The sequence below is a fragment of the Pseudopipra pipra genome, chromosome 16 (assembly GCF_036250125.1).
Source record: "Pseudopipra pipra isolate bDixPip1 chromosome 16, bDixPip1.hap1, whole genome shotgun sequence".
In the NCBI taxonomy this organism is placed as follows: Eukaryota; Metazoa; Chordata; class Aves; order Passeriformes; family Pipridae; genus Pseudopipra; species Pseudopipra pipra.
This window is the reverse complement of record NC_087564.1, coordinates 9,584,882-9,598,983: the sequence shown is the minus strand read 5'-3', so window position 1 is coordinate 9,598,983 and position 14,102 is coordinate 9,584,882. Positions and strand designations below refer to the sequence as shown.

Sequence of the window (14,102 nt, the reverse complement as noted above, 5' to 3'; positions counted from 1 at the left end):
TTTTTACTTGAGTTTTACTTGAGTTATTTAACATGCACTGTGTCCTGGGAGCTGGCAGAGCGTGGTCGATTCTCGAGGAGTCCCATCTTCCTCTCAGTGTAGGGGAGAAGATGCTGCCGGTGTGACCCAGAGAAGATCAGTAACCTGGGACTGCAGCTGCCTAGACAAGGATGCAGAAGCCTTTCTCCTCTGAACTTAAAAGCTTCCCAAGCCAGGCACAGGCTGGGAGCTCAGCAGTAGCTTTTTATTGTGTGCGACACTAAAAAACAGAAAAAGAAGGAGCGAGGTTAATGTTTTACTAAATACTTCATCTTTTGGTACATGGAGAGCACCGTAAAGCCAACAAACCATAAGTGTACCTGCATAATGTTCCTATGGCAACAGTTATGTGACGTTACATAAAGTAACATGGCAAAGTAACCAACATACCTGTCCTGTATCTGGCTTTTTTTTCCTCTTTTGTCCTCTGGCTCCAAGGTCTGGTGTCTTGTCCTTTGTCCGATGAGTAACTCCGGCACAACTGTGTCAGAGCAGTTGAAGTGGTGACTGTTGTACCTGGTTCAGAGCCCCAGAGGCAACAACTGCCCCACCTGGCTCTGGAGCAGCACAGGGAGGGCCCTCGGTGACACTTCCCTGAGAGCTGAGGAGCAGCAGCAGCTCTTTCTAATTGAGGAAATTAATTAATCTACCTGAGGAGAAGAGAGCTGATTTTCCCCCCCTTACATTTGACTGAAATTCACGGAAGGGAACTGACAAAACACCTTAATTCAGGGTGGCTCTCAAGGGAAACCAGCTCTTAATGGAGTCACACTCAGTGGCAGCAGTTGAAGGGTTTTCTCTCTGAAAAATTAAACCTGATAATTTGAATTACTGTGCCTCAAAGCAGGGAAAAGAGGCCTTTTACTTAAAAGTAAAATTAAACCTCACTCTCTAAAGAAGAAGTCAGCAATTGCCTCCCAAGCATTCCTGGTAAATGAGCAGATACACAACTGTACAGTTTCACACTTTATTTTTGAGAAAACTGACAGATTTAAGCAACAGATCTTAATGATAAATGAAAACATTAATATTGCAGTGGCTTTACATAAGAACATCACATTTTTAACAGTGATACAGAGTATTTGTCATGCAAATCACTTGTGTACACCAAGTAATACTTATATCAATACATAACTGTACAGTATTTACATTTTATATTTAAACTCTAGCTAGAAACATTTTCCAAAAAAATATAGAAATGAAACTGGTAAGCCACAAGTCTTAATTTGTAGCATTTGGTCTACAACAGACCTAGCTTTTCCAGCAAGCATATCTACATAGATATGTAATAAATCTTAAAAATATGCATTGTTTTTTTATATATGAAGCATTATAAATGCTGCTCAGTTTACAAAGGTTCAGTTTTGTACCAGTTTAAAACAGTTCAAAATGTTAAGTGATGCTGAGCTTATTTTGTCAGAATATTGTAAAATTTAAGTCAGTCCAGCTGAGCTTAAGTTTTCTGTACAGTTCTCTCCCAGTTGCCCTGGCAGTGCCCAGTGGGTCACACACCGAGCACGTGGCAGGAGCAGCCCTGGCTCTTGCTGCCCCTGCAACATCAAAACCCAATTATCCAAGTTTCAGTGCAACAGGAAGGGAGAACCTGTTGTCCCCAAAGGACTGTTCCTCAGCATGGCCAAACTGTAACAGATCCTGCTTTAGGCCACCGAGCAGCCACTCTTAGTAGCCACCCCTGGACTTGAGGCCCAATAAAAAAAGGGAAAGGTTGAGAGATTTTTCTTCACCCTCGTGGATAGTACCTGATATGGCCAAAATTTTCACAAGCCACTTTGTTTTACTGGCCTCGTGGCCTGTGGAAATTTTGGGCCAGTTTCACTCCCTGTTAATACTGTTACAAGGAACATTTGAAATCAAATATTAACACACACGAGAAGGCTGTTCCATTAGCTTTGGTAAATTAAATAGATACATTGAGCACCACAAGTAGCTGTTTAAGATGTTGCATTTCAGTGCTAAGAAATAATGTATTTCCTGCTATAATATCCTCAGTTACATGTTACTCTAAATAATTACTTCTGCAGGATATAAGAACTTCAAAACTAAATACAACAAATGAACTCTCAAGGCATTTCCTTCATGCTCAAAGGCAGACATCCTCACCTGGTTAAATACATAGATTTGCTCAAAGGTGACATTTCAGAAGACAAGAATTGATACAAAAGTGCTTCAATGGCTTATTCATGCTTTCGGAATCTCACGTTTCTCCAGAAATACTTTATTTGCTGCCTCTCACCTTTATGCTCACTAAGTACCACTGATTGGCTTGTCACTATTTGCATTACAAATCTACTTGTCCAAAGCTAAGACTGATGGAAGCAGTGCTTGAAAACAAATCGTGTCATTGCAGAGTGGAAGACTCAAAACAAGTGTTGGCAGCAGCTCCTGTCATTGTGCTGCTCCGCAAACACAAGACACATAATTTCTATAAAGAGTTTAAAATGTGTTCCATTAAGCAAATATATCCCCACACTGACACTTATTCAAGGATTCTACCTCCTTTGGTTGAGTTTTACTCCCTTGGAAGCACTCGGATTTGAACATTCACCCAAGCAATTCCACACACTCTGGGGAAAAATCGAAGGTGTAGGAAAGTTTACTTTGTTCTTTTCCTCTCAGCCTCTTTTGCAAACATGCAATAAAGCAAAACACTCACAGGCTGGCAACCCATGCAAAACAAGGCAAATTAGTAAGACAGAACAATGAAACAATTCTCCCTTGCAGTTCAAAGGAGATTTGACACGGATCAACTCAGTGAGTCTGTGGGTTTGCCACAGCCAAATGTGCAGCACATTTCCCTACAACAGATCCAGGGATGCTCCTGTAACTCCAACAAGCAAAACTGCTTCGACATTTTGGGTCTCCAAAGCATTCACTGGCATGGCAGGCACGGCTCAGGTTCAATAAGTTTGGGAAAAATGGAGTACCAAGAGAAGCAGTAGGGTCAAAAAAGCCACTTTTTGCCTCTGTTGTGGAATCAGGGGCTTTACCCCTAAGAACAGTGTGTGTGCCATCAATAGAAAACACTGGAGTAAAATCTGCTGTAGCAGTTGACATGTTCCTGAAAGACCCATCAGCAGGACCACAAGGATCTGCCACAAATTACAAAAACAACAGTCATGTGCTTGTGGGGGAGTCTACCTGCACTAGGTAATCCACTTATTTTTTAAGTAAAAATAAGGATGTCTCTTCATTTCTTAAAATATCAACTGCCGAAGCACAGATCTGAAAAACTGCCTCAAAGAATGCAAGGAAAGTACTGAACTCCTCTGTATGTCCAAAGTTTGTTATCAAGCAAAGGAATAACTCCTGCTTGCTTAACTCTCCAGGGCTGCATCCTACAGAAAGATTTCACCTTTTTGGTTTTTCCCTTGAAAAACAGGAAATGCATGTGAAATTATTTGGGGGTGTTTTCACATGCAAAGCCTTAGCTCACTCAAGCCCTGTCATTCCTTTAATACTAACTTAGTGTTAATTAAACTACAACGTATCTAAAACATAAGAAGGATGTTACTATATAAACAGCAGATTAAACCAGTCATTAAACCTTAAGTGCTTACTGTGAGTATGAGCAGACAGGAATGAGTTTTAGCCAACTGGCAAATATCAGAGCACGTCTGTACTTCGTGTCATGTCTACAGGCTCAAAGCTTTGCTGCTGGGACCTGCCTGTATTTCAGTGCACATCCACCAAACCCTCTGGCACCACGAGGTACCCACACAGCTGCCAGTCTGCTTAGTTGCACTTCTGAAGAAAAGCTGTTTCCACAAAGGCAGGAGAGAAATCCTGACTGAAAGCTGCACTCAGCTGTCCCTGGGAAACACAGACGACTTGGGAACTCACATGGAGATGGGGGGGTTCTGCTCACAGCAAAAGGAAGTGCCAGATCATGCCGTGCTCCACTGCTGGTGCTGCACTTCAGTGAGAGATGAAAGTCTTAAAGTCACTCTTCCTTTTATGGGAAATGTGCTCAAATGACAAGTGAAGGACATTTAACTGTCAGCCCTGAACTCCACCCCTCCCAACCCAAGTAAAATGAACTTGTAACTAATACAAATGAAAACAAGGCTTCCATGTTTTCAGTTGAATTCTCTGGGATTTGAAGCTTCCTTCAAATTATATGCCAGTAACTATTTACCCTGAAAGGTCTTGCCAAGTTTTTATGCCATAGTAAAGTGTATATATATAAAATTTACAGTAATTGTCTTCATTTAGTTTGTCCAATTTTTACATTATGACTCCACTGTACGCTCATTTATAGGTTGATGCAGGTCTACAAGTCACTGATTGTGTTCTATTTCTTGTTTGCAATCCTTCGTTTCCTTGTTGCCAGCATATCATAAAAGGGATCCCTGCTGATACTTGCTCTGGAAGGAAAAAAAGGAATCATCAGTTTGGTTAACAAGTACCTGGTTTTGAAAACTGAAACTATTTTGTTGTCTCTTCTCTATGGATGAGTCCACATTCTTAATAAGATAACGGATGGTTGACTTCTAAGCACCACAAATACTTCTTTAGCAAAAGATGCTATTCAGCTATGATTTGTTAAGAGTTCATACCTTCATCTTGACTATTATTTATTTCTTTAAGTGTGGGTCTGTTTATAAACCTTCCAAGAGAAAGTCAAGCTGTGACAGTTTAAAGCTGCCTGTGAAGACACTTAAGATCATGTCACCAAAGATAATTATTAGGTAAAGTAAGAATCCAACAAAATTAGGTTTAAAGGCAATTCACACAAGGTTTTACATCTGCTTAAAAAAATAAATCTGTATTTTCCTCATTTGAGTTAATAGCACTATTTCCTTAGGACCAGACAGTAACAGGAGAGCTGCATCTTGATCCATCAACCCCACAGAGCTCGTCATTAATCCCAGAGGACACTGCAACATCAGAGTTCTTCAAACGAGGTAGAACAAATTCTGTTAGTACCAAACTCTGAAAAGAGCTCTGAAAGACATTTAAGACTTTAAACTCACTTGATAGATTTAATCCACTCTTCCTTTTCTTCTGGGGTGGGAGCAGATATTCTGTACACTACGTGGTTGCCTTCCACCACTCTGCCATCAGCTTCAGTTTTACAGGCTTTAATTACTTGACCTTTATGACTGGGGTTATAGAGCTCAAAGCAGTTCTGGAGAGTAGAAATCAAGAAATAAATTTTAAAACACCACAAAAACCCTGACAAATATATTCATTTAACAGTACAATTAAGCTCTATATGGTTTACTTTTCTTCATTAAAAAAAAAAATGAAACTATCTTACTGGTTTTCTAGGGTCTTCAACTTCTCTTATGCTAAGATTTTCTAACGGAATAATTCCTCTAGGTTCTTTGTCCTAAAAAAGTTAGGAAAATATCACATTATTAGCCACTTAAATATCCTGATTACAAATGAAATGCACCATGCTTTATACTCACTGTTGTGTATTCAAAGTAATACAGGCAATTATCAGTCAGAATAAACCATCTCCGTTTCCATGTTTTTACTCTTCCCCCTACAATCAAAAGGTAGGCTGGAATTAAACGTGTGCTGCTGTCAAGGCTTCAACAACAGGTAAGGAAATAATTTAGTTTTGCTTGTTTTTTCAAAATATGGTTTAATTCCTTAATGGTAAATGGATCAGGCACAGATGGGTGAGGTCACAGAACACGTTACTGCAGCTCTTGTCCTGAGGCAGCACTAACTATGGTGGTGCTGAGCAGCCACGGGAGCCGAGCACAACAGCACAGGGCCAGCCCTGCTCCCTCTGTCCAGGCCTCCACGGGGGTTTATTGCCCCAAGAACATTAACACACACAGCCCTGGGCACAGCCAGTGCTGCCAGGGCCAGGGGAGGCTGAGTGAGGCCGACCCCGGGGCTGCTTTAACGCCCACAGCCACTCGCTCACACTGGCAGTGGAACTGCATGGATAAACACGGATAACCAGCAACTGGGGCCCAGCAACAGGACAGACCCCTCCACAGCTTGTCCTGGACAAGGAAATGGTCCCATCAATAAATTAGGAGCATTTTATCACCTTCCTGTCAATCCACTCGTGAGCAAGCACATGATTAAGAACTTATCTCTACTTTCAGATTTAACATCGAGTGCGTAAGATGATTATAAATATCACAGAACAAAGATGATGAGTCATCAATAAGGAGCAAATCCTAAGCCAAGACATACCATTTTTAGTCATTTGTCATTTTTCAGAATTTTAAAAACTTATTCTCTTTATGGGTTAATACATCATTGAGTACACCCGACAGGAGAAATTGTTACTGCTCCAAAAATGCCAATTTTTCCTGCATTAACAGTTTAGACAACAGCAACCACAGAGTTCTTCCTTACACCTGTTAATGACATGCTGTAGGGAACAGTTCCTTTTTAGAAACACATTATTGTTTTGGCCCTTTCAGTTTTTCTGCCATTGGCTGCTTCAGAAGATGTTTAGTTTCTCACTACTACGTTATTTTAAAACTCATTTCCAGGAAAGAACTGTAGATAAAGCAATCACATGTTATTAGTATACAGGCTTAGATCCACCATAGTTATCTGACTTCAGGATTATGTCACCACCTGTGCATCATCCATTCAGCAAGGATTTCATCTCATTAACTCAACATTTCAAAATAGTTGATCTTGCTACTGAACACCCGTGCATAAAAGAGCACCATCACTACACACAAGACACCCAGTTTAATCCAAGTCATATCACCAAATTTAAGACATGAGCATAATTTTTTAATCATTTTGTTCTACTTGAGATAGCTGGGGTTTTGTTTAATACGGAAATCCAAATCATATTAAATTAAAGAACAATTCTAGCAATGCCATGACATTTCTGGACACCAATCTAGTGCATATTTGCATTGCAGACCAAGTGTGTTGCACGTTGTATCTTCCTTTTGCTTGGTTTCACAACGTACAGAAAAACCAGTGCTAACACACTGCAACATTCAATGTACTCAATAAACTTCATGTTTCCACTAGATGCACACGTATCTTAAGAAAAATTTAATCTGCAAGCAGGTGTGGTGAAATAAGAGAAGGCAAAATAGTGCAAGATGCAGAAGCCGTGACACAATGAATGGTTGAGTGAACTGGAGACAGTGAGGGAAGAACTGGTGGCATTTTAGTACAACCACTGTGACAGATCCTTAAATAAAGCACTGCAGAGACATTCAAACTGGCACGTAAGTCACTAGAAAAATTCCCATCACCTTGACCGAGAGCTGGGTCAAGTATCAGGAAGTGTTCGGGTTTGGAATGACGAACTTGAGCTTGACTCACTTCCAGATCAATGAATAAGCAGCTGCCAAGTCAAGGCGACTGCCAGGGCACTCCTTGTGATCACCACAACATGACATGTTTTCATATAACCCAATATTAACTGCCATGACTTTAAGTCACGTTCTGCTCTCTAAGGTTAACAGGTTAACACCACTTAACATTTGTATGGCCCTAAAACATCCCCACGTTTTTCAGGCTAACAGGTAACATCAGCTATCAGAGGTCCTGGCTTGCCCAGGTCTAACAGAGAAACAATTCAGGACAAGAGAGGATGAAACAAAGAGGGAAACACATTACTGTCATAGAGCAGCTTAAACTGAGCAAAGGTGTTTCTCATAAACCACGATATCATGTCAGAACGCAATAAAAAAAAAATCAGGTAATAACCATGTACTTAAAAGAAGGCCTGCTTATAATTTAAGGCAGAAGTAATGGACCTAAAACACCTCCCAGAACAAACAGCAAACCACAGTTTTACTACTGTGGTTCAGTGAGCTCACTGAAATTTTTCCTGACAACATCCCCTCTCTCTGGAAAAGCCAGATTTCTCAAACCTGAAACCTTCTGTAATCATCAAAACTGCAGCGTGAAGCTTTTGTCAGGAAACATTTCCCGGCTCCAGGATAGTATTGATGTCGAAGCCAGAAAGAAGATTAAATATTTCCAACAACATCCCTCTTACTGCTGCCTTCTCCCTAAACCAGCCAGTAGCTCACAGGGTTACAGCACTCAAGTGAGTCATGGAAACAGACCCCAAGTCCCTGCTCCACCAAGCTATGAGTTACTCTTCCAGAAAAAAAAAAAGCAAGCAGTAAGGCAGGATTTTTTTGCAGGATAAGGAACTACTCTCACATGTCAGTCTCTGTCTCCCCACCCCATTACTTAGTTGCAGCTGTCAACAGCACAGAAACTCTAATAAAGCTCAAAATCTAATCTGTACTAATCAAATTTGCAGAGGTCACCATATAACACACATTTAATGTGCCTTTACAATGGGCTGCATCCCAAGCAGCTGGTTGATGAGGCGCTGTGGCCCGTAAACACTGCACACAAGATTAATGGGAAAGAACTCGTGATAACAAAACATTCTTTTCCTTGGCCAGGATTGCTGTAGGCTCACAAAACAACAACAAAGGGGTTAGTAACATACTTCATCTCTGACTCCAGCTGCCAGCCTTTCAGAGATTAAAACTGGAAGGAATTAAGTTAGCAGAAGAGGATCAAGAAAACCAGAGGATGAATCCATAAACATTTACAGAAACAGAGAGATAAGTGACATATTTCTGAAAGATCCAGCTGATTAACAAAAATGCACAGACAGCTCAAATAAGAAACTATAGAAGCATGGTGTCTTAAAGGTGGAAATCTAAGGAAACAAGAAAAGGCCACACAGCAAAATGTACAGAAAGAGGAACAGAAACCCTTTTCACCTTTGTAACTCAACACAGGATTATGGGCAAAGTACAAACTAGACAAACAAGGGAAAAACAACTGGCAATGACTTAGGAAACACAAATCCCCAAAGTAAAAAACACCTTAAGGCTTAAGGCAGCAATGTATCTAAAGTTAGAAAATCCTACCCAGATCTTCAGCTCATTTATACGAAAGCTGTAGAGGGGAAGGAGAGAGATGCACACACAAGAACGTGGTTTTTTTCTTCTCAGTTCACTTAGATACCACCAGGCAGAAGAGACTCAGCAACTGCACAGTTATGCAGATGACTGGATTGAAGCTGGGGTTTCTTTTAAAGTTTCCCTTGCCAACACTGTCTGTCTCAGCCTGGGAGGGCACCAGGCTCCACGAGGGCCAGGCAGGTACCGGAAGGCACCAGTTTCCTGATCAGCCACCACTGTTCTCCCTCCCCAGATTAGGGAAGAGAAACAACATCCTCCCAAGGACAGATGTGCTGGAATAAGCACCACTGGCAGGACAGGCCCGGATGTGCAGCTTTTGGACAACCTCCAAGCACTCTGTAAGCTCCTGACTGGCAGAAAAAATTAACACACTCGTGCGTCTGGCTCGAAGAATTTCCTCTCCAGTTTGGGGGAATAATGTCACAGTTTCCCTTCAACTAGAAGAAAATATTACCCAAGTCGAGCAATTTGCCCACAGAAGCTGCTTTAGGCAAGGGAGAATTTCAAAATACCCTAGAGTGGATGGCAGAAAATTTCATGGTACTAACACCACTCATAATTACGATGTAGAAAAATCTGAAATCTCATGATGTCTCACACTGCTCCAAGTGAGGACTCACTAGCACTCAGCAGCTTTCAGTTTTTGACTTGCAGCGTTCATTTTCATTACACCAGGCTGCAAACCATGCAGAACTGGATGATAATTTAGGTCTACCAAGATAAAGACATCTATATAAAGGCACCAGCTAAGTCCAGATAGATAAAACCAGAATTGCTGTCTGGCTGCCAGGTTTGGCACTCAGACTTACAGGGTCACCTCTGAACAATCCAGAGCAGCAAACTCTCCAAAAGCATTCCACACCTTCCCAGCTTCCTAAAGCCCAGTGCCAGGCTTGAGGGCCAGGGTGGTCTCTTGGACACGTGAATTTTACAACATATGAAAGTTTCGCAATATCCACCTTCTGCCCAGAGGAAAATCAATACAGTGAGAGATGGAATACTAAAAAAAGGGGCACAAGTAGATAAATGGGAAGAGCTGACTGTAAGAAATACCAGATACAAAATACTGTCTTGATATACTCAGGGTCTGCAAGTAGTCTTAGTCATGTTTATAGTTTTACATAAAACTTTCTATTTCAACTTTTATGTATTATCACAACTGAGCACTTAAGCTCTCACACAGGAGTAGTCTCCCTAGCATTTCAACAATACTGACACTTTTACTATCAGAATCTTCCAGAACTGAAGGAAACTCTACCCATTTCACAAGAAATGTTTCCCAACAGAAAGGATTGTAAAAATGCAAACACTGTGGACTGAGACAGCACGCTCAACATACAGTTTAAGACTCCTGGCAAATAGGAAACTCAAGGGAGAAGAAAGAAAGAAAGGAGGAAAAAAAAAAATACAACCTGCCAGGTTTATTTCTGGTCACTGCATCTAAACTAGCAGTGTATTTGTCTGTACCAGTCTGTGTCTGCTGAAAAAAATGCAGTCTTTCACGGAAGCACAGCTCCAGGCATTTCCAGGCTGATTCACCAGAGGCTTCTGGACACATTTCATTTCTTTATTCAAATAACCCTCACCCTGTGGGAGTGCTATGTGTAACACCCTCCTGTTTCACACACCCTTTTACTACTGGGTTTTCTGTGCACTGGCTCTCATCTACCTTGCATATACTGAAAACTCAGGCAGACTGTTCAGTACTGACCTCTGGTTTATTGACCTTGCATCAGAGCCAGAATGTGCAGGAGCACCTGGCAGCTCCCACTTGTCTTCAGTCATTATTTCCTCAATTTCTTTGTTCCTCTATTTTTTATTAGATCTCTTTTATGTCTTTTATTGACAGTTTCTTCCATGAGGAATGTTGTCACTCCTCTGCACACGCTCACATTTGATGGCACTCTCAGTAGGTGTGTAGGTATGTGAGAGAGCACTGGGAACAGAAATAGGCACACCATGGGCTTACGCCCAAACTCTTCTCCAGGAAGCACATTCTATCTCCATCAGCTTGAAAAGCTATCAACTCATACTATAAAATGAAGAAAAGCTGCAAAGTCATGTTTGAAACTGTGCCAGCAGAGCCAATGCACATCAAAAAGCCAGAGCTTTGCTCTTCTGTAGTTAGGAAGACAAAGAGCTCCACAGCATCTGTAGCACAGAGGTCAAAATACGACATTGGAGAGCATGTGAATGAATTCCAAATGCTTCCTCTTCACATCCATTTCCTTCCAGCATAACCATGACCACTGATTTCCAGGTGCAATCAGCAGAGCAGGCCCAAGGCTCTATCCAGGCTTTACCTTCCCCATCCTCCCCATGTGCACACTATCCTCTTGCACACTTCAGTCACCTTCTCCAAGTGCAAAGTTTCCTCCACTTTAACAAGCACTTAATACATTGAAGTGGCCAACAACTGGCTCTGTTGAGTGTGTACTGGTGTTTAAATGTCAGCCTCCTTTATATAGGAAAAAAATTCCCCATGGCCAAGCAAAAAACTGAATTGCAACAACTTTAGGAGTCTGTAAACAAGGGCATCTTGCAGTGCCAGGGGACTGAACTATCAGAGGTTTCCACAACTCTAAATCTGAAGCTCATTTAAGACTCTGCTCAGTAAGCTAGTGTTATTTAGAGAGGAAAATAAACAGGAAAAAGAACAGTTTTTATAAATACATAGTTCAAATGTAATCCATCTTTCAATAGTATCATCGATAAACAAGCAACAAAATCACTCTGAAACTTCATGACAGAGTAAGACTTGTTTACTCTCAGTAGAGATTATTCTGTCCTTGTTGTGTTCTTCCATGAGTAAGGAAAGTATGCTGAAGTCATCCTTATTTTTCTGCTTTACATGTAAACACTTTCTTCCTTTGCAGAACACACTTGCATGTGAGTTAAACACTGACATGCCAGTCTCCCAGAGCACCACTGATGACACTGTTAGTGACACTGAGTGAAAAAGCAAAATGCTACAACAAACCTGATTAAAAAAAGAAAAAAAAAAAGAAACGAAAAAAACCCAGGAGGCAGGAGGAAGAAAATAAAAGAATGAGCAACTGAAGAAGAGGGGACTGGAAAGCATCAGATACGTACCTCCTAATGCAGAATAAGCAGAGACAGCCAGTCACAGAACAGAAAGGTGATAGGTCATAGGCCATAAGGAAAACAAGAAGGCACATTTAAACCACTCATTAAAAAATCATAGCCAAAACCAAACCAAGAGAAACTCACAAATAATATGGAAAAATAAAGACACACAAAAATAACCATTTGAGGAGAAATCCTTTTTTTGTACACAGAAAACTGAGTTGAAGTATCACTCAGTTTTCTGAAATGACCTTATGGAGACTTAGTTGTTATTTATCAGTCACAGCATGTGGTAAATACCATGTGGCATTTCCTTTTTGTAGCTGAGTTTTTATTTCTTGTATCTCAGAAATAAAACTCCAAAGTCTGAAACAAGATTGCTAATTTGGGTACACAAAACACGAAGTAACAGCCTTCAGATGTAAAGGAGCTACTTATTTTGGTTCATCCATTTTTAAATGCAAAGTTAATCCTGTTACCTTCCCAAGAAAGCAGATAGACACGGAAGCAGCAAACATGCTAACAATGAACAAACACCCAGCAGCACAACTGCCCTTGTGACTAACCTAATTTCAGCAGCCAACCTTCTCTATCTGGATTAAAAAAAGTATGTGTTAGGTCATTTCCATCATCCTCTGGAATTTTAAACGGCTCATTCTTAATACTTTCGTATAAATTCTAGAAGAATAAAAAAAAAAGAAAGGAAAAAGACCTCATTAATAAATGTCTTAACAGAAAATGCAACCAGGATATCCTACTGCTTCTCACACTGTTTGTATTAAAAGCATAGGAAATACTGTCCATCAAATACTGGACCCTCCCTCCCCAATCTTTACGACTTCCATCAAGTTTAATTTTAAACCATTTCATCTGTAAACAAGCCTCTCTTTTTAGTACCAATTTCATAAGCACTCCCAGCAAAGACATTTTAATTTAATTTCAGCATTCAGCATTTCAAAGGTTTCAGCATCAGGTCTCATTTAGAACAAGTTTTGCCAAATGAATCTGGGTTTTCAGGAAATGGTGTGGGCCATCACACTGTCTTACAATACATCTTTTCACTCATATCCCAAGGGACAGGAGGGAGCTCCACAAGACACATGGAAAGAAATGAGAGGCAATAACCAATTATTTTTACTATTTTTTCCAGTTTTCTCTGACTTATCCAGAAATACCACTTTTTTTCATAAGAAGCCAATTCCATGGGAATTTTGCCATCAGCAAACTAGAGAGTGTTTTCTCTGAAATCTCCTCTCCTCAACAAAAGGTTGAATATAGGGAGAACGAGCTCAAAGCAGCTCGTTCAAAGCAGTGAATATCACAAAAAGCTTCTTTCAGCTACTCAAGTGGTTATGCAAGCCAGAAAATGTTCCTCTCCCTTCCCTTGACAAATCTGCCTGAGAACTGTTGCACATATTTTAAGTCTGCTACTGAAAACAGCAGCCATGCCTTGTCTTACCCGTAGCAATTCCTCTGGGAGGTCTCCACCTTCATTAATTCCCCGATTCATGGAGATGAACCTCTCCACGGTTGGTTTATCCCGCACATTGTGGTTGTGCAGGCTGGTGTTTAACATGATGATGGCAAATGAGAGCACATAGCACGTATCTGAAATCAGAGGGGCAAAAACGGTTTGTCTGTGTGTTGTGGCACCAACCTGTAACATTAATATACAGCTCATCCTCACTGATAAAGAAAAAGAAACAGGTAGTCAAAAAAATCCTGAGCACTGTACATAAAAGTCTCAAATCTTTCTTTAAACTGTTGAAGTAAGCCTAAGAAGAAAAATGTTACATTTTAAATTAAAAGCCAGTATGAGAAAAACAGTATGAGAAACAAAACAAAAAAATAACTCTATGAAATTATTGCTATCACCCTAAGTTAGCATTTCACTTAAAGCACTGAAGTGTTGTTGGGCAGAATGTTCTCTGCACACAGACTGCCTAGATCATGTGGTAGATCCTATAATTAACTTGGTCAATCAGCCTCCTCCTACTCAAAGTATTTCCAAAGCTTTCTCCAAAGAGAAAGAACTGTCTCTTCAAAATAATA

The 14,102-nt window shown here is 40.6% G+C and overlaps 1 protein-coding gene across 1 annotated transcript in view; it reads right to left on the bottom strand.

The window, feature by feature from the left end:
- Positions 1–992: 992 nt before the first annotated feature.
- The window catches only part of CYTH3 (cytohesin 3), a 50,515-nt gene continuing 37,405 nt past the window's right edge, over positions 993–14,102 (bottom strand). Inside the window, exons 8-13 of the mRNA XM_064673062.1 lie at positions 13,510–13,658; positions 12,617–12,728; positions 5,475–5,551; positions 5,321–5,392; positions 5,034–5,188; positions 993–4,424 (exon numbers count right to left, since the gene is read on the bottom strand). Of these exons, the coding sequence (XP_064529132.1) occupies positions 4,352–4,424; positions 5,034–5,188; positions 5,321–5,392; positions 5,475–5,551; positions 12,617–12,728; positions 13,510–13,658 (638 nt within the window). The 3' untranslated portion in view covers positions 993–4,351. The remainder of the gene's footprint in view (positions 4,425–5,033; positions 5,189–5,320; positions 5,393–5,474; positions 5,552–12,616; positions 12,729–13,509; positions 13,659–14,102) is intronic.